At 41.8% G+C, this 27,854-nt stretch overlaps 1 protein-coding gene across 2 annotated transcripts in view; it reads left to right on the top strand.

Moving 5' to 3' along the window:
* Positions 1 to 7,991: 7,991 nt before the first annotated feature.
* The window catches only part of CSMD1 (CUB and Sushi multiple domains 1), a 1,033,500-nt gene continuing 1,013,637 nt past the window's right edge, over positions 7,992 to 27,854 (top strand). For both annotated transcript variants that reach the window (XM_015284920.4, XM_015284921.4), the window contains exon 1: positions 7,992 to 8,180. In XM_015284920.4, coding sequence (XP_015140406.2) covers positions 8,114 to 8,180 — 67 coding nt within the window. In that variant the 5' untranslated portion in view covers positions 7,992 to 8,113. The remainder of the gene's footprint in view (positions 8,181 to 27,854) is intronic.

The raw sequence follows: 27,854 nt of genomic DNA on the forward strand, positions 1-27,854 counted from the left end.
TTGCACTTACTAAAAGAGAGGAATGGGAACTACCAGGAAAGTGGAAGGTTAATCTAGAAGCAGATTATCTCTATGGTAAATTCAGTTCTTAGTACATAAGTCATGTGGACAGACTGAGTTATTGATTGTCAATGAAAAAAAAAAAAACCTACCTTACGCATATTTTTGAGATGGAAAGGAATTCTAAGTTAGAAGCTGAGAGAGGAAAGGGAATGCCAACTGGGCAATTAAAAAAACTGTAAAGGACTAGGGAGAAAGGATAGATCAACACTGTCTACAACTTACTGTTCAAGAATAGTAGGTTAAAATGCTGTTCAAAAAGGGAATGAGACAGGAAAGAACAAAATAGTCATTCAGCGACCTCCCTTAGTTTGATACATGAAGAAGAGAATGTGGTCCTGTGTTCTTCCCATTTTTCCAAATGAAAAATTCATGACTGGCTAAAGCAAGCAGAGAGACACTTAAACCCATTGTTGATGAAGATCATGAATGTCTTTCTTCAGACAGGCATTTTGCTACCATTACTTAAGCCACAGTAAGGCACTTGATCAAAACCCTGCTTTTGAATTATACCAGGAAAGCCAATTACAGCGCAATGTCAGGCATCCCAATATTTGGGGAGGCAATTGAGGTTACACTGATGGGTTAATTCTAGCAAACTTTGTATTTCAAATATTTGGTTGGTTCCCATCTGGCTTGGGCAATATGTAAGTAGAGAAATGAGAATATATGATGGCTCTCTAATCGCTATATGCTACTGATGGGCCCCTTGGATTTTTTCGTATGGAGGGAGATATTAACTTGATAATGGGCTGCCATTGGAAGAACACATTAAGCTTCTCCTTTGCACGTGCAGAATTCCAACAGTAGATTGTTTTTATATAAGAATATAAATAGTTGTTAAGAGTAAAGTTATGAGATGTTTGATGCTATACTGCAACTGAAAAATTAATGGAACAGATACTTTAATTTTAAGACTCCTTTCTCACTCAAGATTCTAGTCGTGATATTCATGTAAGACATGGGACAAGATTCAGTCCTCACTAAAGTCAGCAGTAAGGCTGCCATTTAGTTCAGATTCATAGTTTGCAAAGGCTCCTCTGGGTAACTGTAGTGGACATTCATGTGTACTGTAATTTCACAGTAATTGTGGGAATTTCTTTTGAAGGAAAATGGAATACTAGACATTTTTCATAGTGTTAGAATTCATACATGGGGAAGAAAATGCTCTGGTCTAACTACATAAACACATTCCATTTGTTATGCTGTTACTCATCTGTGTAGCCATAAGATGAGGTGGAAACAGAAATTAGAACCAGATTAATACATAAATGAAATAACACATAAAGAAACACCATTTGGAGATATTCAGTCCCTTAAATCCTAACTTTGTAAAGCAGTTTGCTTATATCAGATTCTCTCTCCAGTCAATAAAGAGGTAACTAGCTGTGAAATCCAGCAAACATCGAAAGTTTCCCTCTGCAGACCTTCACAGGCCACTGTGAGGGACTGATGTAAGACCCCTGGAGTGTGGGTTAGCACAGATCAGGTGGTTCAGGTTTGTAGGTGAAATTCATGAACTGTCAGGAATGATTTTGAGGTGTGGTAAAAGCTATTTCTACAAGATTGATGCTTGTGGGCTTCTTACGATTATTCATATCCCAGATATTCTGCTGAGACTGTCACCATTACTACTTCCCAGGTTAGCACACCCAATCAGCCCACCATCAGAGCTGAGGAATTATTTTTAAAATAAGAATCTCATGACAAACGTCTTTTTTGGCTTCCCACCAGAAAAAAAGAGGTGTTTATAGATAATTTTTAAATAAGTGCTCAAAATTATTTTTTTCCTCTGTTAACTCTACTAGATCTCTCCTTTTCCTCCCATCTCCTCCCCTCCCCTCCCCTCCCCTCCCCTCCTCTTCCTTCCTCTCTCCTCTCCTCTCCTCTCCTCTCCTCTCCTCTCCTCTCCTCTCCTCTCCTCTCCTCTCCTCTCCTCTCCTCTCCTCTCCTCTCCTCTCCTCTCCTCTCCTCTCCTCTCCTCTCCTCTCCTCTCCTCTCCTCTCCTCTCCTCTCCTCTCCTCTCCTCTCCTCTCCTCTCCTCTCCTCTCCTCTCCTCTCCTCTCCTCTCCTCTCCTCTCCCCTCCCCTCCCCTCCCCTCCTATCCTTTCCTCTTCCCTTGCCTGCTCTTTCCTACCCTTGCCTTCCATTGCCTACCCTTGCCTTCCTTTCCTTTCCCTCTTCCTCTTCTCTTTCCTTCCCTTCTTGTCTTTTCTTGTCTTGTCTTTTTTGGTGACAGACTCAATAATTCCTTTTTTGTTTACCTCATTTTACTCCACTAGTTCTTTTAGTGCCTCTATCCTATCCATCCATCTGTTCTGTCTCATAATTTCTCACCATTTTTCTCATGACCTGTACTCTCACTGTCCTCTTTCCTGTCTTCTGACAATATATTCCTCTATTTCTTTATGAGTTAGCCTTTGCAATCTTAGAAATGTCATGGTTTTACCTACATTTCCTATTATTTCACTTATAATTCCCAGCTATCAGCTAATTCTTCTCTCATGGTCTTACTACAGCACTCTTAGAAATTCCTTTCCAACCAACTCTGTTTTCTCTTCTTCAGTTTTAACCTTCTTCAGATCCTTATAAAACCATTATCTGTAAAAGCCCTACACTCCTGCTGAATTTCATGAGGACATGATTTTCATCTACTCTGACCTGACACACAGCTCTTCTTAGAATACTGTACATCCAGGTCTCCAACAATTGTCTCTCCACCTGATTACCAAAGTAATCATCCATTCTTCAAATTACTGTGTGGGCTTTCTGTCCTTGATTCCTTTCTTTCTTCTCTCTACACCTTTTATCTGTGTGATCTCATCAGCAAATACAGAACCAACAGTCATCTGTTCGCCAATGACTCACAGATATACTAGTCTACTCCAGACTAATCTCCTTATGTCCAAATTGAAAACTCAGCTTGTCTCTCCAACATCTCATGCATATGTGGCTAACAGCTTCAACTCATCATGGATAAAATGGAAATCTTGTCTTTTGCCTTACACCAAACCCTTCTTTCTCATTTCGTTCAAAGCATGTCAAGATTCTAACTTACATCCTCACCATATACAAAAAATCTTTAGATTCAAGCAAGTGAGTTTTAAGACTAAAAGTACGGCTCATCAAGAGAAAACCATAGGAGGAGAGATAGGATGAAGCACGGCACTTGCAGATGCTTAAACAAATAGTATAGGAGAGCCATGGTAGTTCATGTTACAGCAGTTCACTAGATGCTAATAAGAGAACTTTCTTAATATGCTCAACATGTGTTCATAATTAAATCTCTCTGCACAGCTGTACGTCATCCAGCACCATGGTACTCTTAGACAAGACAACCTCAAGTGAAATAAATAGGAGTCACTGCCTCAGACTCTCAGTAAATGTGGGTGTGGAACTCTCCAGAAAGGTCAGACAGATGTCTCCTCACAATCAAAATTCCATTATGCAATCCCAATAATAGCAGTATCTTTCCATATCTGATAAAAGTAGACTTGCCCCTCCCATATCTATAAGGATTGCTGCCAAAAAAATATTGTTCCCTGAGCTATTCTTTGACTCCCTCCACTGGTTCTTCCTTCTCTCTTCCTTGTGGTAGGAATTACTGCTTAGCACTCTGAAAGCTTCCTGACACTCTCACATTTTGTTCAGTGTCAAGATGCTGTCTTGCTTGTTTTTTTAGACCATAACGCTGGCTACTTTTACTCCACTGTTAATAGTCTGCTTTAAACTTCCACCCTTGCACATCTCATGCTTTGCAGGATCTCTTTACATGCAACTTAGAACAAACAAGCAAATAAAAAGCCTGGCTATTTTTCTGGAACAGCTTCAACGAAGTTTCCTTTCCTTCTGTTAACACTTAAAAAACTCATGGTTAAGCAACTGTACTTAAACAAATGTCCATTGTGTTGTCTCCTATAGGCACCCTGAGTGCTAGTATCTATAAATCCCACCTTACCTTGAAGGCAGAAATATCCATCATAAGTCTCATCTTCCTAACATCAATTATTAATATCACCTAAAGGACAGATGAGCTCAGTGTAGGTGCTTAGTCAAGAAGCTGTGCTGAAGCCTGGCCCCAGGGAGACAGGTAGTGCTTCAGCGTACTCTAAAACAGACAGCATAGGTCTCCTCCCACAGCCTAACCAACTGTTTCCCCTCAGTTAAGCACTCCAGAGGGAATATAATGTAGTAGAGCAACGATTTTAGCCCCAGGGGTCCTCTTGACCAAGAGTACAATAGCCTCCCCAATTGCTGACCAATGTTACCTTGACATGACCTGCCTGCCAGTCCATAATACACTTTTTTTTTTTCCTACAAAAAATTCCTGTTCTTTCCAATAGTTTCCAGCTTAGAAGACTTTTGATACTTACATTTATTGGTCTGTGCTGGTACAGTGTATAAAGTAATGATGCAGCTGTAGCTCATGTAGATCATAATCGTCAATCTTACAAGATAAATTTCTAGTATGGACAGAATGTTACCATAAAAAAGAAAGTAGAATCATATCTGAATCTCAGAAACAAATTTTCTAACCTAGTTCGTCAGTGATATAGCATCTTCTTTATTTCTTATGATGTAACAAATTGGGGCTCAGAACACACGTACATATACAAGTTTTTCATTGTTCTAGTTTGGAAGAATCTATTAGGAAATAAAAGATCATGCAATGTTTTGAGTCTGAAAATAGATATCAAAAGAAAAATGTGCTAAGTGAGAGCATTCAGAACTCTACTCTGTTTTTGCTAGCGACTGAAGAGCATGTGTAACAAACAAAACAAAAACAAAAAACTTGCAACCACCAACATTCTGATGAAGTTTCTCCTGGAGCTGACCTGCTAGCCCTAGATTAGTATTCCACTGAAGAGTCTTCTTAAAGACTTTTTTTTCCAGCATACTATTTTGAATTTCAAGCTTTCAGATTCTTAAACTTGAGACTTCACAATAACCTTCTGGTGCAAAGCTGCTGCCTTCTGTCTCAGATGGTGAGAACTAAGTCTGGTTATGGGTTCCCCCAAGCATCCGTTTTTAATCAGTATATGACGTGTCCTCAGCTCTGTTCCAAACCAGTAGCTCTGCTTAGATATGCATGGATGTTCCTGTGCCACACAGAAGGATGTTTCTTCTTTCCAGAAAGCAACAACAGAGAAAATCAAATTCAAAATTATTAATGTAACAAGCTGAAAAATGAAAAGGGGAAATCTAACATTTCAGACCTTTTTATAAATGGCATAGGAAAGCAAAAGGACAAGCTCTCAATTAAAAATAAATCCCTGTCAAGTTCCCTTTAAATCATTCCGATTAGTACAAACAGTCTTGACATATACACTCCCCCATACCGTCTATAGGGAATAGAGAGAAATATTGCCTCTGTTCAAACTCATAAATTTGGGGATTTTATGGCACTACATTAGGTGCTTAAAATACAATAGAGAGATTACAGTCATTAGGTTAGATGAGCTTCTGTAATTACTGTGTTTAGGTAACGCAGGAGTCGGGGTGGTGGAGCTCCTCCACACAGAGTGCAAAGCCTCAGGTGCACAGCCATCGTTGGGCTCTGTGGGGTTTGGCAAAGCTGCTGAGACCCACAGGGGTTGGGCAAGTCATAGTGACTCTACCTGAGTCTGCAGGGAGCCTGAGGCAGCAGCCAGTGATCTGTGCTGTCTCGTTTATCAGGGTAAGGCAGTAATGCAGGGGACAAGGGATAATGTGCTGAAGGCCAGTGTTTACCTGTATGGCTTACTGTTACAGGATGTGAGGAAGGAGAGAAGGGATTCTTTTGTAGAGACAGTGACTATGGTGCATGGTTATTTGGCCTTATCTGTGTGCTGTGATGGGAAGAAATTACTGCCTGTTTAATTCCATAAAGAAGACACCAGTTCCCAAAAGCTCGGTAAAGCCCAGAAAATCCTCAGAAGTATGGCAAGCCTCAGGAAACAGTAAATCTAACAAGGATGAGCAGAGACCAAAGAGAGCACACTGCATCACACTGAAGCTTCTGCCCAGTGTGCCGTGAGAAGGGTTAAACAGTAGCTCCTCTGCTTCAGAGTGTTTACTCAAACAGGGCAGCAAGAAACCAGACAAGCATTTGCTTGCAGCTAGACCCTGACCCATACATGGAAGGGGGTTTATGACTTTGTAACTGTTCCAGCTCAACAGACAATATGATGAAATGAAAGTGAGGAGCATGACCTGTACTTGGACCGGCTGCGGCAGTAGTAGAGGAATCTTTACAGAAATTTAAGTCTCAGATTAGTGCAGGCCAGAAAGGAAGAATCCCAGCTTAAGGTTAGTGATCCTTCTGCTTTAGATTCTTCCCTAGGGATTGTTAGGACTTCCTCCTGCCCCTGATCAGAGGTAACTGAGAGGTGTATGTGGAGAGCAGCACTGATGGGGGAACTGTGCAGCATCCTGGCTGTGTGACGCCAGTACTAACACCTATCAGCATAGCATCACTGTCACGAATGCCAACGTGAATCCCGAGGCATTGCTAAAACACGAAAGGATGCGGATGCCCCATCCACGCCGTGAAAGCGTTCTGGTCCCACTTGGAGCTGACGGGAAGCTCGGGGAAGGCGAGGAAGAGGAGAGGCAGAAGGGAGGAAGGGGCGGCCACGAGATGGCAGCAGTGCCACGTCTATTCCGGCAGCTCGCCGGGCCCGAAGGGCTTTTTTGACTGAGAACCGCAACGTTTATCCATAAATACAGGCTTATTACAAAGTCAGCCTACCTCGTTCAGGGCCCATTCACCACCTTCTTGCAACTCACAATGAGAAAACAACTTAGCATTTTTCACCACGAAAGAAAAACTAATCATAAACGAACAATTACAACCTTGAAACTAGCTTTCCAAAGATATTTGTAGCTCTTTCCTTCCTGTGAGCCTTTGTATTTTAATTACAGGGACAGGTGAGTGTGAACTATGCCGTTAGGCCCAGCGTGTGGTGGTGGTGGCAGTCTCTGTGACTCTGAATGGTTCACCACGGGGTCCTGCAGCTTTCTGCACCCATCCCACAAGCTCATGGAAACAACATCATGGGTTTGGGGTGGTGCTGGAGAAGGCACTGTCCGATGCTGCTATGTACTGGGATGGGTTGGTTTGGAGGGTTTAATATTTTGAAAGGTTACTTCATGGCAGAAATTTCTCTTGGCCACAGGAGTCATTGGGCATGGCGCGGTACCGGCAAAGCCGTGCTCCTCAAGGAGAGAGCTGAGCTGGCTCCTCACCTTCCCTTAGGAAGTGCACCTCGCTCTGATGAGCAACTTGGACGTGAGCAGCCGGGCACATCGGGACCCGAAAGCCTCCGTCCCTCCAGTGTGGGAACTGAGTTCGAAGGGATCCCCACTCCAATTCGGCCAACACCCGCACACCCACCCGGGGCTGCCCGGAGAGATGCGGATGCGGCGGAACCCCCGGGGGGCTCTGGGCAGCTGTGGGGCCGAGGGAGCTTTGGTCCCCGGAGGCCCGCGGGGGAGAGCGGCAGCCCCGAGGTGTCGCGGGGTGGCTGCGGGTTGGGCTGCGCATCGCCGGCCCCTTCCCCTCTCCGTGGGAAGTGATGGTTGAGTCCGGCGGCGGCGGCGGCGGCGGCTCCTCGCGCGGCTGGCAGCCCCTCCGCCGCGCTGCCTGCGCCGCGCTCTGCTCGATCCCTCCCTCTCCCCTCCTCCTCCTCCTCCTCTCCCTCGCGCTCCCCGCAGCCCTCTCCCATCGCCGTCGCCGCCGCCCGGCTCTCCCCTCCGGCGGCCGTGGCTGCCGCGCTGCCCGCCGCGCCGGGCGCGCCTCCCCTCCCCTCCCCTGGGCGGGCGGCGGGCCGGCGGCGCCGGGGCTCCGCGGGCGCCGAGCGGGGCTGATGCTGCGGGCAGCGCGCAGGCAGCCGCCCGCGCAGTCCTGCAGGAGGCGCCGGGAGCCGCGCCGCCGCTCCCCGCCTCTCCTCGCCCCGCGGTGCTGAGCCGGCGCCGTCCGCAGCCCCGCCGCCGCTCCGAGGACGCGGTCGCAGCCCAGGAGAGCCGCCGGGGATTCGGTGTGAGCGCGGGTGCGTGTGGAATAACCGCAGACATGACTGCGTGGAGGAAATTCGAGGCTCTGCTGGTTTTCTGCGCGGGGCTCCTCGCTGCGGCTCAGGGTAAGATTTGGGTTTCTTGCATTAGGGGCTGGATTCGCGCAGGCTGTGCTCACGGCTTTACCCCTCAGCTCAGCTCAGCTCGGCTCGGCTCGGCTCGGCTCGGCTCAGCCGCTCGCATGAGCTCTCCCTCCCCGCGCTCCGTTCCGCGCTCTCAGCCGCCGGCTCCCAGCGCCCCGGCTCCTTCCCCCTGCTCCCTTCCCTCCCACCCGCCGTCCCCCGGCTCCCCGAGCGCTCTCTGCCCGCTGGCCGCTCCCCGCGGGGACCCTCAGCCCCGGGAGCCGGGCAGCAGCCGCCTCTGCGCCGCGAGTGGAGCTGCGCGCATCAGCTCCTGGGCAGCGCCGGAGTTTGCCAACACTTCGCTCTCCACACATGCCCGAGCGGCACTCGCCACCGCGCGAGGAGAGACAGTCCCCGGGCCGCCAAGTTGAGCTTTCTCTCTCCGCCGCCCCGCTTTTAGCCGGCTCAGGGGGAGCGCGGAGTGGGTGTCGCGCAGAGCCGCCCCCGGCCGCCCCCACTCCCCCCGAGTTCTGGGACTGTGGGGGTGTGCGGGGCCGGGGTCCCCCGGCGTGCCGAGGGGAGAGGGCTCCGGGCCGCGCGGCGTCTCCCACCCACGTCTGGGGTCCTCCTTAAAATCAATGCGGGGAGGGAGGGGAAACGAGGATGGGGGTGACGGCAGAGAACTGGGTTACACAACTTCGGGGCTGGCCTCAGCCCCATCGCTGCCTGAGCGCTGGAGACAACAACTTCCCCGCTCGGTATTCACTTCGCCTCTCGTTAGCCCCGTGCGGGTGCGGGCGCGCGTGTGAGGGCGCGGGCAGCGCATCCCGCAGCGGCACCGTCCCCGCAGCCCTCCCCTCCGCCTCCGGGAGGACGGTGCGTTCCCCCGCGCTCTGCGCTGCGTGCGGCTCCCTTACCCCTTCCGCGGCGCTTCGAGTCGTCCCCACCATTTTATTTTTCCTCGCTTCTTTTAGCGCTGCTACGCTTTATTCGCACCGTGCTGGGGTGGGGGGTGGGTAGGGCGCCTGGTGAGGGGCGAGGCTGCAGCCTTCCCCCGGGGCCGCGATCCCCGGGCAGCGCCGCAGCCGAGCACGGTCCGGAGCTGCGCCTCCGCCCGAGCCCCGCCGCTGCCTCTCCGCCCGCTGATTCCTCGCGGGGTGCCCCCGCACGGTCCGGGGGGGCCACATTCGGTGTCAGCGCCGTGCCCGAACTTCGGCCCCCGGCCCCCCCCGGCCCCGCCGCCCCGGGACGCGCCGCAGCGGGCCGACACCCGCGGCTCATTTGTTAAATACACTGTAGCTGGTTCTGTCGTTTGACATTTAAGTGTTTTCTTTTCATGGCTGACAGCACATATGAAAAGCTGGAGGCTGGATCATGGTTATTCAGCGGAGATCCGACGTGTTTTGCTTACATACAAAGGCTTTGCCAGGAACATTTGGGCACTGCCTCCGATGCCGCTCTGCAGAATGTAATTATACAGCGCTTAATGTGGAGCAGCAATACACCTACTTAAGGGCTACAAACTGACTTAATATTGAAGTCAAACAACAGGTAGAAGGGGAACCAGCGGGGACATTTGACATAATTCTTTCCCATTTACCTTCCCAGGCAATTGAGCGCAGGTATCTATATTTAGTCAAATGTAATCCTGAGGCTGAAATTGCATTTATAGTTTAGAGAGTGAAAGAACTCCTTCCCTGGGAACACGAAGAGCCTTGGCTTCCTGAAGCACACAATGCTTTAAAGAATTGGTCCCCAGGACTCCCTGTTTACTGTCCCCTCGGTAATTGAATAATTCCGTAGGGGCCGCAATAGGAGATCACATGGGCTTTGGTTTGTTTGGGGGATTTTGTGGTTAAAAAAAGCAACAAAGTGCTGTTTCTGGAGGTGTTGCCGCACGTTTTATCTTATCTGTCAGTATAGGGGAGGTGGGCTGATTTCCACAGTGTTCCTCACTATGAAACCAAATGCAAACCCTCCGCTGCTGTGCAGTTGCCTGTAACTTTTTAAAGGAATAAGAAAGGATGAAAATGATCATACGTCATCATTCCTTGTGGTAGAGGTGCAGCTCTATACGTATTTCCATGGTGGCGTTTTGTCTGAGTATTTTGGAAAGTCTCTGGGGGAACCTTCCCTATCTGTTATGCTTCAGAAATAGCTGGGAATCAAGCTGGCGTGCTGTGCCGGAGCCCCATGCCTGGAGCTGCCCCATGGAGCAGTGATGCTCTGCACAGCAGCAGCAGACGCTCAGCTCTGCGCTCAGATGGCCATGTGTGTAGAGCCATTTGCTAATTGTAATGGGCTATATCCTTGCAAAAGCAAACATAAAAACTTGTGATGTAGTTGAAACACCAAATATGGCAATGCCATTTTTGGTTTTAAAAAAAAATATATATACCCACCAAACTGCTGGGGAGGAAATGATAGATTTAGGCTGAGCTCGGGCTGAAATTTGGGATTAAAGATTAAAATATCTTTCTGCTGTGATGTGAGATCTGCTGTTTTCAGTGGAGGAATACGTATTGCTCCATATGTTTGATTGTCCCAATGTATGGTTTTGAGATCATTTCCTGGGCTTGCTCAGATATCCAGCAAGAGCACCTCCATCGCCACCTAATTGCCTCTGACAAAATCTGCATAAGGCTTTATTTCCTGGTGCAACTTCAAAAGTATCATTCAGATTAATGGAAATAACAAAGGAAACACATTTCTGTCTGAAATCAGATCCGTGCAGTGGAAGGACTCCCACATCTATGGCTTAGCATTCTGTTGCTGTTGTCTTTTATTTTTTTCTTAAGAAATAAAAAACAAAACATTTTATGTACCTTCTGTTTGCTGCTCTCACTTTGTCAAAATAATCACTATGAGTACATCACACAAAGTTACCACTATGTTTAAGGCCTCCTCTCGTTGAACTGAGAATGTTTCTCTCTTTTAAAGTCATGTATTTTCTCTCTCTCTAAAGCTGTGCTTCTCACACTGTGAAGCCGCTCTCTCTAGAGAGGCTCCATTCCTTTCCAGAGAAGGCTGAAACAATTTGAGTGAAAATGAGCTGGGAAAAAACAAACAAACAAAAGCTGGGTGTTGGATACCCACTGCACGAATCTGTGCTCTGTGGGCGCTTTCTCCACCCCAGCTCCATGGAGCATGGAAAGGCAGAAAATAGCAGCCAGCTCTGGCCACATCTGTAGTATTGCCTGGAGATATATCTACAACACCCTTAACTCTGTATAAGAATAGGAAGTATGGAAAAATTGAACATAGTACAGTGCAGAACATAGCAGTTCAACAAGCATTCCCCAAGTAGTCCTTTCTCGGAAGCCATCCATGAGAGAGATGGCATCCCACTGCCCGTCAGCATGGGGTTCCTAGTGGGTGGAGCAGGGCATGGTGTGAGCAGCTGCTGGTGGTGTGAGACCATGCAGGCAGCAACACATGTGAATGCAGTGAGGTCTGTGAGGGAACTTCAGTATCTTCAGTGGTCTGTAGATAGAGTCCACATAGAACTACTTTTTCTGTAGAAAAGTTCACATAGCATGATGTGGACTTTTCCCATTTATTCTACTGACTGTCACTCCCATGGCCCTTTACAGAGACATGTGTGATTTTGATCAGGTGTGGACATTTTGAGTTTTATGGGGAGAAGCAGAGTGATTTTCTTTTCCTGTAGTCTTCCTTTTTATTTTTTTTTTCTTTTTTCTTTTTTTCTTTTATTTTTTTTTCCTATACAAACAGAGAATCCAGCTTTTCATCTCTGTTACTCATTGTATGGTACTATCATTGTGTATGCATTGATATACACACATTTTTACAAGTTACGTATAGGACTTTGGCCCTGGTACTACTTACAGACATTAAAGCTTCAGCATCATTGACTTAGGAACGGTCTGAAACTGAGTCAATGTTTGAAACAGAAATCAGTGCATTCAGGGTGTATTGTGCTCCCTGGAAGGTCTGAGACACTTCAGGGACCGCCAATTCCAACCTTTGGAAGCCATGTCATCTGCACACCTCCACGTTGACGTTGCTCTCACAGCCTTTCCTCGGAGAAGTAACTGCTGAGTGGTGCGACCGTATAAAGAAAACTTCCAGTGACTTTAGGGATACGACTTAATTCGTTTTGCTCGGATCCGTATTGACCTGCTGTGTCTCTGAACATGTTGACATTATTCTGCTGGTGAACAGCTGTGAGTGTCCGTGGAGCTCCCACAGCATGGTGCTGGGCTCTCTGCCACCGGCAGAGGCTGTAGCACTGAAAGAGGAACTGCCGGTTGAACTGAGGCACTGAAGCAGTAGCAGAAGTATTGGACGTGAGTTCTGACAAAACTTGAGCATGCAGCTGGCTTTCAGTCGGGATCCCTGGTTCAGAAGCTGGCCTCTAGCTGCCCATGGGACTTCAAAATTAAGGAGATTCAAATTAGCTAAATTGGACACTCTTCCAATTTCTTAGTGAGCAACGAATGAGAATCATATGGAAATTCTCCCAGTGCTTGTGAATCACTTTCTTCTGCTTAGATACTTTACTTTTCTATGTCAGATGCAGTTTCCTCTAAGCCATTTTTATCAACCAGTAACTTTTGAAATAGGGAAAAATGTCATCGATGCCTGAGGAAAGCTGCGAGATGCTACTTTGTCCTCACACATCTTTGTTCTGACTGGATGAAAGATTTCATTCAGGTCTGTGACACTTCTATCGCATTCAAGAAAATCTACACTATATTTGTTATTAGTATTTCTCTATGGAATAACTGCTTAAGCAAATTACTTAGATTATTGCTGGTGTTATATTGACACACAAAGTCAACATCCATCAGTTGCCTGCATTTAGTAATTGAACAGTAAGTGGAGGCATGCATGCAATGAAAACTCTTACAAGAGTAATACTGCACCTTATTGCCAATAACAAGTCTGACTTGCTTAGAGACAAACATTTTGTTCTGCATTTCTTACTCATTAAAAAAGAGAGAGAGAGAGAGAGAGAGGGAGAGAATGACAACAGTTTCTTGCAATGTTTACCCCAAGGGCACATTCGGTTAACAGGTATAATCACTGTTATATTACTGATGATTAATCAGAATTCTTCTTGATGAATCACAATATCATCAATGACTGGATTTTACCAAAAGTTAAGCAAAAAAAAAAAAAAAAAAAAAAAATCACAATTCCTTGCAATTCTAGTGAAGTTCTAATTTCCAATACAAAAATAAATCACCTTTTGTTGCAACTTTATAACTGTTAGATTCTTCACTTTAGCAATACATTAGTGTATATGGTACTGAAATAGCGATTCCACCTCTGTCAACATCATTTTGAAGTCATCTCTGACAAGGAAAACCTACCTCTGGAGAGTAGTGAGGACTCTATCCTGCTGCAGTTGAAGCTGAAATTCCTGTTGATTTTGGTAGTATTTGGATCAGCCACTGTTGAAAATGTTGGTGCTCCAAATAAGGCAGACGCAGCAGATACTGCAGGTGAGCAGTGGATCCAGATCCCATTTGATGTGGGCTCTGGTGGCCGAGCACTTCTCACAGTGTTTACATGCATGAAAGACCGACAAAGGAAAATTGGATGAATCCACACAGTCAATACTGCTAGTATTAAAAGGTTTATTTATTTATAAGAATATTATGTTTTTAAACAAGATCTCCAGTATCTCCAAGTGTGGCTTTATCTGTTCCTTGCCTTGTTTCCTCTTTTTGTTTCTCCAATGTTTACAGTTTCTTTTTCCTTTAAGAAATTATGGAGAACAATGTACAGAGAAGCCTGTATCATTTTAGTCTTCGGATGTTTTATGTCTTTCCTACAGTATCCCATGGATACTGAAGTACAGAATCATGTTCCGTATTCATGTCTCCGTTGTACGGTGGTTTTCCAAAAGAAATGTTCACAGCGCTGCAGCTGACAGAGAGCTGAATAAATAATAATGAATAAAACAATGTGTGCAGTGTTTGTTTTGCAAACTGTTGCATCACATTTTGTCAGCATTTTAAAAATACCTTTTGCAGCATCTTCATGCCTTACTCAGTTTCAAGGTGATAGCTTTTTCATGCAAATCTTGCAAAACATAGAATATTTCATATTTCTTTACCGTCTTCCTTGTTTTTAACACAGAAATATATTTCAACACCAGTGCTTGATTTTTATTTATTTTTTTAATTTTAACGTACTTACAGTTCTGTTGTTTGTACCATGCCTTTGGTTGAGGGCAAATCTGGGGCTGGAGAGGTTTTTTTTTCCTCATCCTATGGTTTTCAGATCAAATGTGGCCAAGGTATAACACTTCATAAATCATAATTTTCTTTCTTTGACCTATGTTACTCTCACTGTCATGTTCACAGAAGGAACAGCAGTTACACAGCTGCTGAAACATCAACGCTGTGCAGCACACTGGGAACAAAAGTGCAGTCAGCATTGGGCTGTGTGTGAAGTTCGGGTCCAAGGCTGGGCCTCAACACACTGGAGATCTCAAACAGGATATTTTTTGTACACTGGTCCAGCTGTGTGTTGGATTTAAAGCATCTTCACTGCTTCTGCAGTGCCTGCTTCTGAAATGGACAGGGGAGCTCGACTCTCTTTGCAGAGAGTATCCAACATATATATGATAGAGAGCTTAGGCTCTGAGCACTGTGTTTGGGCTAGAGCTTTCATTTTAGGAATGTCCCGGGGCTCAGCCTGACCTCATGATGCACACAACGAGGATCCATGGGAGCCAGTATCCAATGACTTGCTTTGTGCGGTGCAGCTAAAGGTGCACAACCAGCAGTCATGTTGCCAGGGAGCGAGCTGCCAGATGTTGTGGGAATCCATGTGATATCAAGGAATCTGCCTTGCACTCAACTTCAGAAAAGGAGTGTGGGTGACAATGACAATAAGAAATAAGGATGGAATGATGCTTCTCAAGGAAGTACTTAAGAAAATAAACAGAAAAAAGGAATATTTTGACCCATTGTTTCTACTTGTCCGGCCTGTAGAGATTCCTGCACAACAGTGAAATTTTCAGAGGGGTCGTTTTAATGAAATTAAAACAAATGCACAGAATTTCACTTAATTTCAGGCTAATTTTATATGCTTCTGGTTGAGAAACCAGTAGTCATGACGAATCGCTCTGTTCTCACTCATGTCTGTGGGATATCAATGCAGAATCTGACTGCTTCCAAGTGACTAAGTATACTGTTTTAGCTTTGCCCCAGCAGCCAGATTCTCTATTGGCATCCTGCTGATATTTCTTATAATACGTGGATTGAGTCATGCCAAGCATCTGGGGGGAAAAAGCTGTTTTGTCATTCACTTTAAGAACCTCCGTACAATCAAGCAACTGCTAATATCGAAGTCATTGACCCTCTGCATTTGTAGACATCTCTCTTGAGAAATGAAATTGATTTTCTTTATCTCAGCACATAAATATCCCCAGCACACACCTTGACCCATTGTTTGCAATGTCTCTCACACTACAAAATGTAATGCTAATAGATTTTAAAAAGTCAACAGTAGCAGCAATAGTAGCATTTTTATTGTGGGCTGTACTTGGCCATATCTTAACTTGTTTCTGTATGAAACCTTTATAGGGAAGGCTTTGTCATGGTATTTAATTGAAATACACGTAAACACTGAAATTTTCTTTCTTTCTTTCTTTCTTTTTTTTTTTTTCCCCAAGGTACATAATGTAGTTAAAATAGAGTTTATAAAGCATTCTGCTGTGCAGAACTAGTTAGGTCCTATAAACACTAGTCCTCATTTGGACAGTTTGGGTTGCTCATGTATTGGATTCTGACCAGTTTCTGACCTGATACAAAGGTGGGGGATCTCACACACATGCACAAAAAAGTAAATCTTATTAACCTTTCAGGTCTTGGAGTCTGACCTTTACTAGAGCCACACATCACAGAGAGACCTTGCATTAAAACAGGAATGCCAGAATAAATCTAATAACGATAAAGAGAATTTGAGTTCCTAGACATTAATATGAAATGCAAATAATCACAGAAACATCTTTTGTATTGGAGATGAGTGGTGCCTCAAAATCTCTGACCTAACTGAAGTGTATCTCAGTCCTTTTGTTTTCACCAATAGTATAATTTATTTGTTTCTGAGAAGAAATCAACCTTTAATTGCTTTCTTTAGCAACATCTAGTAAACAGGCTGATAGCATGGAGATGATCTCTGCAAACAGCAAAGAAGAATTTCTTCAACTCATGTTGCCATGACAATTTAGATTTTGCCTGTCAACTCTTGAGAAGCTCCGAAGTCCTTTCTTTAAATCAGTAATTCAGGGAATATTTTGGAAAAGCAAGTTGCTTTTTTTTTTCATTTTTAGTATCATTTAGCCCAGCAAAGGGCCTGCCTGATCCAGTGGATTTTAAGATCTACAAACAGGAACTAGTCTAAGAAATATAATATTTTGAAATCGCCTCCGTGGATCTCAGTTGATTTACATCAGCAGAGAAGCTGGCTTCAGACACGTTATCAAGTGATTCAGATCTCATTTATTAGAGATGTGATAATATGAAATTGTCATCATAGAAACAATAACAGATAATGAAGAGTGGATAGGCCAGCTTATAATTGTCATTTCGATCTTTGTGACAATGCATTGTCTTGCAGCTATTTTGAGGAAATTAGATTAGAGAGGGATTATAGGACAAAGAAGGACTAATCATTTTATTTCTTTTACAGTTCCAATTATAACATTAGTTCAGTGAATGAGGAATGTAATCAAAAGACTGTTGTCCATATACTTGAATTACTATTTAAGATTCTTCCCATATAAAATATGTTGCTATTAAACAAACTGAACTTCCCCCTTTTATTATTTTCATGTTTATCTAATATTAAATTAATTGTTTTGAAAATATATAAAACTGGTCCAAGTTACTTTAATTTACTTCTTATGGAAGTAATTTATTGACTTAATGAGGTATTTCATTGGTTGCTGTTATCAATGAGGGAAACATGGTAAAAGAAATGGAGATAAAGTGAAATGCTGCTTCCACTGGGTAAATAAGTTTATCTCTAGTGAAGATGAGAAAAGTAGCTCAATAGTAGTTTTTTTTTAAGATGTTCCTGGCAGATGATGGCAACTGAGTTGGTGTAGTTTGTTTACTTCTTTTCCAATGGATTTGAGATGAGTCATATAACATTACAAGGAAAATTGAGAAGTTGTGTCAAAGTAAATTCAGTTTTCCTCCTTTTTTTTTTTTTTTTTTTTATATATATAACCTAATCATTAGTTTTTATTAAACTGAGACACCTAACTGCTTGTTTTAGGGTTGGTTCTCATTTCGTCCATAAATCCAAGTTTCTGTTACTAGAAATTGCATATTCAGATCTTTAATTTCTGTCTGCCAGAGAGTGGGACAAAGTTATAGCCTCCTTTCAGATAGCTTCATGCGTCTTTTTTGAAGTAGCAACCAGTTCATTGCCAAGCTACTTACAGAATCGTAGAGAATCATAGAATCATAGAATGGCCTGGGTTGAAAAGAACCACAATAACCATCTATTTTCAACCCCCCTTCCATATGCAGGGTGGCCAACCTGCCCAGAGCCACATCCAGCCTGGCCTTGAATGCCTCCAGGGATGGGGCATCCACAACCTCCTTGGGCAACCTGTTCCACTGTGTCACCACCCTCTGTGTGAAAAAATTCCTCCTAATATCTAACCTAAACCTCCCTGTCTTAGTTTAAAACTATTCCCCCTTGTCTTATTGGACTACTTTGGAGCACAATAATTCAACTTCTACGAGCTGTTTTTAAACTGCTACGGGCTGTTTTTTGCAAGTCTTTTTATCACATTCCTTCAGAATGGGAGTTGACTGAGTATGGACTCTATAGGGTGGGACCTCAATGCTTTGTGTAGCAGAGAAATCTTTATTTCTGTTTTACTTCATAACTGTCTTTATCACTGCACTTTACTGATAATGCAGTGTATCCACAGTGTTAAGGTAAAGTGGTACTTACCTATATGAATTTTTGATAAAAAAACAGACTTCTGGATGGCATACACTTATGATACATCTCATCATGCCCATTCCACATGAAAAACAACACTTTTTTTCTGATATATCTGATGGAAGAAGATATCCATTTGTTGAATAAAAGAACATGTATGTACCTAACCATTAAAGCACCTGTCTGAATTCATTTTACTTCAAAACCAAATTTCAGTTTAAGTTCAAGAAATCTATAAAGGGAGCAGAAGATAGTGTTTATTGTCAAGAGTCTAGATTTGCAGATACCTTTATTTTTACTTTATTTTCAGGAGTGCTGAGTACCTGCAGTTCCCACTGTTTTAAGAGAAGACTGCAGCTCTCGGCACTTTTGTACTTAGTTTTACACTCAGAATCACCATAATCTGAAGGTAAAATGGTGCCATAAAAAGAATGGATTTACAACAGTGTACAGCATTAACTTCTGTTATATTCTGGGTAGTATCTAAATTAAGTGAAGATTCCCAGTAATAATTCCCTAGAATTGTATTATTTTTTTTAGCAATGAGAATTTCTCAAGGGAAGTTGTGGTTTGTTTTTCTTTAAAGCTGTTGTACTTAAGCAGTTCTGTGTCTACAAAAACCCTGGATCTGATGTACCCAGGAACAAAATGTTTGTGATTGCAGAACAAATGTTAAAAGCAGCAGCAAATAAAAATTTGGAGTGAAGCCAACTCATAGACTATTGGCTGTATTGGTTAATGGAGGTTGTTGTCTTGGCCCCAAATTAAAACCAATCAGTTCCACCTCCACTTTATTGCCTATGCAAGTATTCATCATTTTATACACTCATCCCAAATTGATGGTAACTAATTGCAGTTCTTTGGGATTCCATTTGTCTTGCTAAGAAGCAGGCGGTTCATAAGGAATGATGCAGAACTTTACAGCTGTGGTGGAAAAAGGCCTCCCCTGTTTCAGCACATTAGGATAGGCACCAAGCTCCATTTGGTATTTTTGTGCATCTTTCTGCAGATCATATTTGCAGTATGGATTGCTCTGTGCAAATGTTTTGAATGTACTTTGTCACACAGCGTTGGTATATACAGCTTTGTAAAGCAGAAGCATTTTGTGCAGCAGTCTCAACAGCAGTCTGCTTCTCAAATGTACTCAGTGACACTGCTGTTGTCTAGGTACTTCCCAAAAAGAGTGATGTCCATAAGGATCATGTCCCCCAAGGGGAAAAAATCAGTTCAAAAAGAAACTACTCTTTGACACTGGAAAAATATTGTACTGCCTACTGTGAAAAAATAGGCTATAGTGATGACAGTGACTGTGTCAGGTGAAGGATGGGCATTCAGCACAGAGGACAGCATGGGCAGCTGATAGAAATAATTGTATTTCATTGACATGCTCTCCAGTAGTACCACTAAGGAAGATTAGGTATCTCAAAAAAGAAGTTACATGTGAAAAAGCATGACGGCTTGTAATGGGAATTTCAGTCAGGATTATTATTATTATTTTTAATAAATCCTTGCTCTCATCATTTGATGTCCTCCATTCATCTGTTTTCTGAGATATCTGGTCTACTATTATATTTATTCTTTAAATAAGTGTATATTATACAGGACATAGTCACATAGTGTGATTTATTCCTTTCTTTTATGATAAAACCCAGCATATGAGGTCTCATTCCATGAAGTGCTGTATGAATGTGGAGGAAAAGAAATGGACAGCATTGTGAAAGCAAACTGAACTTGGGGGAATGTTATTTCCAGCATGACCAGATTCAAGCAATAAGATGTCTTCTGAAATTTAGCCCACTGCAGCTTCATGCTGGGCAGGTTGCTGAGCTGGTACATAGGCTTTACACTGACATGCTGATAATAATGCTTTCATCTCATAGTGCTGGCAGAACTGGCACCATCAGATTCGCAACATTAAATACTATTTGTCTTTTGTTTCCTCTTACTGTTTCCTCAACATTTTCCTTCTGCAGACCTTATCTTTCTTGTCACTCTATAATCTCCTCCTCTGCTGAAGGAATGTAAGATGCAGGATTTGTTGTGCTCCGTAGTGGCTGTCTGACATTCACAGAAAGAAAAGCATCCAGGGTCTGATCTGTGTTGACTTGTGCACTCTAGACAATATGTGCAGAGCCTGAACAAAGCCACAGGGCATTCCTAAGTCCTCAAGAACTAAGTCACAGACATAAACTGTGCCCAGAGTGTGTGCCAGTCCCATGAATTTGCTTAAATTTCAGTCTTTAAAAGAAGTTAAGGGTTTTGTTTGTTTGTTTGTTGGTAATGTTTCAGTCTTTAGGTTTCAGTATTTAAAAATGCAAAAAGCAACACATTAAATCAGATAAGAATATTCTATCACTGACAGTGGTGATTAGCAAATGCTTAGAAAAACATGCAGGACAGAAGATATACAGACAATCTTCTATTGTAGCAGCCTCTGGTCAGTTTGGGGAAGTCTTAGCCAAAGGTTGCATCTGTGTTCAACATCCATCAACAAATTTAAACTTCACAAAACTCTTCTTGAATCTATTCATAATTCAGAATACCACACTATTTTCTGACAATCTGCTTTACAATTTAATTCCTGCTGTGCAGAAAAGCACTGCATTTTGCTTGTTTTGAAGCGTCTACCTCCTCATTTCCTTGAGTGCTTCCAGCTATTTGGAAGTGGTTCACCCCACTTAGAACTTTGGGTCTAATGAATAGGAAGGGGTGATGTGGATCTCTAAATTATATATTTTTTTCCCAACTACATCTAAAAGTTCCACCTGGATATTGATGTTTAGCTGACACCAAGTAACACTAAAGGTATGATTCCCAAATGCATTTCCCATAATTTTTAATGGTAATGATTTTGTAGTCAGTGTTGCTGATGCACTTAAAAGAATAATAGCCTGCATTTCAGTACAAACAGCTGCCTTCCTTTATCCTAACATCTTATTACCTAGATTTATTCTCATCGATGACATTTTGATTATTTGCTTTCCAATAGATAGTAAAGGCAGTACACTATGATCGTCTAAATAGCAATGACATTTAACACTTTTTGCTATATGAGATATTTCTGGAGTGGCAGAAGAGAATATGCTTAGTAAATTAAGTCCTGATAAGGACTTATTACAGCAAACCAGCTGGTTGGAGATCTGCTCTCCCACTGACTTTGACTTCCATGGAGTGTATTAGTAGCTCATTGGCAATACAAAATACACTGTACAGAAACTTTATCTTACATATGTACCATAATTCACCCTCTGTGATATGGCAGTCCACATCGGTTGTATCAGTAGTCACAAGTCATACCTTGACAATGTTTTCTTTCTGGTAAAAACTGGTGCAAGTTGAGACTAACTCTAACGATGGGATCTGGTGAAAGATTTGATTTCTGAGGAAATTTGGTAATGCAGTGGATGGACTGTCTCTGGAAAACATTGCAAAATCCCTGTTGGGAAAGTTTTGGGAAGAGGCTTATTGTACTGACATACCTGAAATAGTGTCATTCTTCTAAGTTAACCACTTGTCCTCCTACCTTAAGCGCTAGATTTAGAACAAATCTCCAAAATTAAAAAATAACGCTGTAGAATTTGCCCCCTAATTAGAGGTTTGTCATAATCTTTAAAAAAAACCAAAAACATGCAAGATATTCTTTGTTCTCCAATTCTTAGGTTTCTGGTTTTAGTTTGTCACTGTCTGGAAGAGAATTGTTTCTCTTGTTTACTAAGACTGAAGCCTTCCTACAAGCATGTAAGCTGGCTCTGGATCATACAGATTCTGCTTTCTCCCTTTATTCTGATTCCTCTTCCTCTAAGGAGTGTCTGTAGAAAAGCAGACATTATCAGTGTAATAAAATCAAACCAAAACAACATAAATAAATGTGTTTTTAAAAAGTATTTCAGTAACATGAGGCAGAAGAAAATAGAATTCCATTAATGTTAGCAAATCTCCCATGACTGATCTTGTTCTTTCTTTCTGAAAGACTCTATTTCATTTCCATAAAAGAGAAATTTCTGAATATTTCATGATAGAGTATATCCATGAAAGGAAGACATTAATTCCTTCTGTCCAGTGCAAACAGAAACATTTTTTTTTAGCTTTAAAGAGCTGAAAAGAACACAGATTTTAGAGAGATGACTGGAAAAGGATGTAATGTACCTGATATACTGCAGTCTAAATTTCCAGTGAGACAAGGGAAAGTTTGAGGACCATTTTCATGGGATAACAAAACTATTTTAAAGCAAGGTGTTTTTTTTTTTTTTTTTTTCCCTGCTTGGTTAGAAGCAAACATTTATTAAAATGTAAGAATACCTTAAGATTATGATAAAAAGCACATCAAGTTTACAGATAGATGCTGTGTTTAATTAGAAAGTAATTGCTCATTTTATGTCACAGTAGTTTAACGAAGACTTAGGTCAATTGTAAACAGCAGTGTAATTGTTTCTGAGATAAACTTGCCTCTTTTATAAATTACTCTCTTTACAGTATGAAAAAGGGCCATATAAAATACCTCAACCACTTTTATTGAGGGATCAGATATTCTGTGCAGTTGATTTTGTGAGTTAGCACAATAGTGTTTCTTCAGAGAAGATTATGTAAAGAGATTTTGTTGATAAACTATAACGTTGCTTATGTTGATGGGTAGATAATCTTTCAATACCTGACTTTTCTTCGTAGGTGAGTATACAAATGTACACCTGGAAATTTCAGAAAATAAATACCTGCTGATTATACTAATGCAACATAATATAACTTATTAATTCAAGAGCTAGATCTAAGATGTGTCAAAACTCTTCAGTTCCTAATTAATTTCATGGATGTTGAGGATACACAGAGCTAAATAAACACATGGAAGAATTTAACCATCAAGGTATCTTATTGTGAGGATATTTACATCTAATACTTAGATTACTGAATTACCACTCAACAGCTACGTTAACTCCAGAAGCACCCAGGAAAAATTTTGTTGAGGCTAAAATTGCATACCTGAGCATTCCCAGAATGCTTGTGTCTTGTACATTCGTGTGGTACTTTTATTGAACAGTCATTGGAATCTCCAATACAGCTGTTCCTCCATACGGATAAAACCTGTCAACTTGGACCTTGTATGAGATATTCATAGTGTGGAACTACTGTCCTTTTATTTTCCCACAGCAGTGAGAGTAATATAACTGTTGGAGCACTTATCTAGATTGTGGAAAATCTACATTCAGCTTTCTCATCCTTTTTTCAAGCATGTACTGTAATGCCCTGGGCTCTCCCCTGTTGGTTTTGTGATGGTTTCCTGTAAGAGTTTCCTTTGGAGGTAGAAGATTTGGGTTTCAAACCTTACTTAAAGGAAAAGGAGCTCAATAGGAGCATTAAAAAAGCTGCTGAAACAGTACCCGGCCCCCTGCTGGTTCCCTCTTCTACGGAGAGCGCTACTCATCACATCAGAGTTGTGCTCCCAGTTGGATTTCTGTCTTGCTCAGTGAACATTCAATAATTCTATGAAAAATGGAACTGTAAGCGGCCAACCCGGAATGCTGCTCTGGAGTTCATTTGCCAGAAAATATGTAAAAGGTAGGTGCTGCAATATCTAATTGCAGCCCATTTGAAGGAATAACCAAAAGCTTTCATGATTGGGGCATTAAGAATCATCATGTTACACTCTTTGAAAAAAAGCTACAAAATATGACATAAATCTCACAAACAGAGATATGTATTATCAGTGTGATTGACTTGCAGTTTGTATTTATCTAAGATCTAAGGGTTTTTTTTTTTACTTCTCTCACACAGTTGCAACACCATTTGACTAATGAAATATCTGCCACATTTCCACTGACATCATCAGTGATATCAAAGAGTTTAGGAAATTTAGGCCTAGGTAGAACACTCCCATTTATTTGTCTTAAGCTGTCCAGTTACCATAGTAATGAATATAGCATAAATACATGTGTGTACTTGTGTCTGAGAGAGAGATAATTGCAGCCATTTGAATCTATTGTGGAGGTAGTTCCATAGTTATCTTCCATTATTCTTCAAGTTTTGTCTGTTTTCCTAATCATGTAAAAAACACTTCCTGCATAAATGCAGGACTGACTGCAAGCTGCTGCCACACCGGAAGGTATGTCTGAAATACTTCAACCCAACCCAGTGAAGTGCTGCAGCTTAAGCCTGTGACCTTGAACTTCAACCAGGGAGTTCTGATATACAGGAGTGATGTGCTGGCAGTGCATTGCATTGCTTATCAGCTGCAACATTTCATGGGTTTTCACCTCAAGGCACAGGGAGTCACGGTAATTGAAGCTGGAGGTCATAGATGTGTAAATTTATCACAAAGTCCATTTCCCTTAGGAGACACACTGCATTTTGGCTCTTTGTAAGTGAAGGAGTGCATTTGGAACAGCTTTTGATAGCTATCCCCACTTGCTAAGGATTAGGGCAGCCTGGAAAGCTCCTCCTCCATAATTTGCAAAGTGAACAAAGTATTTTGAGTTTTACCACTCTCTACTGACAACTGTACCTTACTCTCTTTTACTGTGTGTGATAAAACACACTCACACACAGAGAATAAAGAACAGTGTGAAAGAAGTATTTTTAGTAATTTTCGCTTTCAAATCTAAATCTGGTTTTGAAAACATATTTTTAACATCTAGTGAGGGACCAAGAGGGACTGAAAGGCTATTTACTGACAAATTAAGAACATTCCTGTCTAGGAACAACTTCTGCCACTGAATGAAAGTAAGAAAATCTTCTGTCTTCAAAAAAGATACAACAATCCAAGAAACTCTCGATGACTGGATTTAATAAAGGTTGTGGGAAAAATTAAACTACCATGAGGAAGTGTGAAAGAACAGCTTGAAAATCAGTTTGATTAAGGATAACCAGCACAGATACAGGCAGGAGAAGTCATGCTTAACTAACCTGCTGGAGTTCTTTGAAGATATTGCTGCCAATGCAGATAAGGGGAATTCAGTGGATGCAGTCTACTCGTCAGCCTTTGACAAGGCACCACATCTCAGATTAATGTCTAGGGTGAATCATCATGAAGGCAAAGAAATTGTTGGATGGAAAACTAGTGAAAATGTAGGCCACAAAGGGAAAGCCTGGACAGAGTTTGCAAGGAATCAGTGTTAGGACCTCTGTTGTTCATGGTTATGTACTTGCATCTGGATGCAAGTGATGGGGTGAGAATTTGTAATGAAACTTATGGCTCATGTGGGAACAAAAGAAATGCAAAAAGCACAGAACAATGTGCTCATATACAAAAGGTGTATATCACTGATATAAATTTGCTAGCAGAAAAGGAATGTTAGTAAAGTGCACAAGACTTAAGCTGGAATGATAAAACAATGTTAGGAAATACTCATTAAATAAAACAATCATATGTTGAACAAGAAAAAAATTGGGAATTATTGAGGAAATAAATTGAAGCCATCAGCCCAGGTCAAAGCAATATTTTAAAAGGTCAAAAAGATTCAAAGATGCTTTAGAAGACAGAATATCAAAGAAAACAAAGAATGAAAGAATGGTGTTAGCTTACACAAAGCCATAGTAAAAGTGTCTATAGGACATGGGCTACAATATTGCTAATAGTTGTTCAGGGAAATAATATTTCCTTCTTGGGATTCATTTTAAGGAAACAAAGGATATAAGGTCTCAACAAATGAACCGTGAAGAATACTAAAGAACTTTGGGTTGTTTTACTGTAAACTAGGTAAATATATGACATTTTTGTTGTAGTAGGACCCAGAGATTCAAGTCAGAATTAAGGTCCTATTGTGTTTATGCATGCAAATGGAAGACAGAACTTTCTTGTGCCAAGAAGCTTATAATAAAACAGTTAATTATATAGGCAAGGGAAAAAAAAAAAAAACAAGAACAACAACACATAAAAGACAGTAATTTATCCAAATAAGATTTATGCCTGGATTGTGATCTGGGGTTCTCATTTTTTGAGTCTCAAATCAATATTTTATATAATGAGTTGCATTATTCTTTTATAGGTATAAGGGTTATTTTTAATATGGGGTAGGAAACCTAGGTGAATATCTTTATATATGTGTTTTATGTACACATACACATAAAGCAGAAATAGGAAATACTTACACTGTATTTGTACGGGTTTTAACCTAGTCACTGATTATTCCACAGACCTCTACTTGAATCTGGTGAAAGTTAGAATAAATTCTAAAGGGATCTTTGTATTAGTTCCAAAATATCTGCACTCCAGAGTAAGAAATAAATACATTTTTTAAAAGGAAATAAATAATATGTATAAGTAAACACAACAATCATTTGCTTTTGTGGGAGAAAAGTGAGGTAAACAAGATGAAGTATAATTGACTGAATGGCTATTTGTTAATTAAGAAAAAGTTCATTTCTTCCTGACTTTCTTATGCTTTGAGGTCTGCGAGGAAAGAAAAATTTTCTCAGAAGATGAGTATTTTCCCCTAGTTATGGAAGGATTCTTTGCTTTATGACTCAGAGCTTTGAAGTTAATATATTCAATCTTTTCTTTAAAAATGCATTCATTCCTTTAGCTAGAACACTGTCCAGAAAGTGACTTTGCAGCTAAAACACCAGAAGACCATGGTGTCTAACTTCCAAATATCTGCTCCCCAAATTTTAAACCAGAAGTCTGTGTAAAACTTTACTTCTTGTGTGGATACACCTAGACACCTTGAAATAGAATCTTAAATAGGCATGATCAAGGAGTGTAGAGCAGCAGATCTGATTACTACAAACCCCCTTCCTTCTCTCAGAGAGAAGAGTTCCACTCAGTCTTGTGAAAAGGAAATCTTTATTTCCTCCTAGTTTCCACAACCCATCTTACATGCAATTCTATTCTATTGCTAAACCAAAAGACAAGCCATTCTTTAATTTTAAAAAATAATATGATATTTGGAATATAACGATATCCCTCTTCCACACGTTTCAGTGCAGTACAGCTATGTCTATGGCCCTCACTTTGCCACTATACCTGCATCTCTCATTAAAGTTTTGTGCATAATGAAAAAGGGCTGCCTCTGGTAGCACTTCTTTATCAGCCAAAACAAAGACAGACAATGTTCATAGACTCATATAATCATACAGTGGTTAGAATGGTTAGAAGGGTCTAAAGACCATGCAGTTCCAACTGCCCTGACGTGGGCAGGATTGCCATCAATTGCTTCAGGCTGTTCAGGGCCCCATCCAACCTGGTCTTGAACACCTCCAGGGACAGGGCTTCCACAGCTCCTCTGGGCAGCCTATGCCAGTGCCTTTTGACTCTCTTGAGTAAATCATTTCTACTTTTAGTAATGAATACCTTGCAAAGCTTACATACGATTAATATGCCTTTGCAACAGAGAGCATGAAGAACTTAGTTTTGGATCTGGTGCTCAGGGACATGATTTAGCGGCGGTGTCGTGGTTTTGTAATTTTGTTTTCGGTATTCCACATCATAACATCATGTAAAGCAGTGGGAGTTAAATAGTTAATGTTCTGGTTCCATGGACTGTCGTTTCCTGGTGGACTGCTGTTTCCTGTTGCTTGGTTCTCAAAGGGGGACGGGAGGAGCAGGATTCCCCAGAGGACTTTGCACCCGCAGGGAGAAGGTGGAGCTCTCATAAAACACTCCTGGTCTTCCTGTCCGAACAAGTCCTACTCTAACTTTGCAATGGTAGCCTGAGTGAATGAAAAGATTCTTTTCCAAAGTGGCCTCAGTTTGGTGACAGTTCTGAATCAGTTCATCTACTGTTGGATTTGCAGTCACTGTTG

This window comes from Gallus gallus, chromosome 3 (assembly GCF_016699485.2).
Source record: "Gallus gallus isolate bGalGal1 chromosome 3, bGalGal1.mat.broiler.GRCg7b, whole genome shotgun sequence".
Classification (NCBI taxonomy): Eukaryota; Metazoa; Chordata; class Aves; order Galliformes; family Phasianidae; genus Gallus; species Gallus gallus.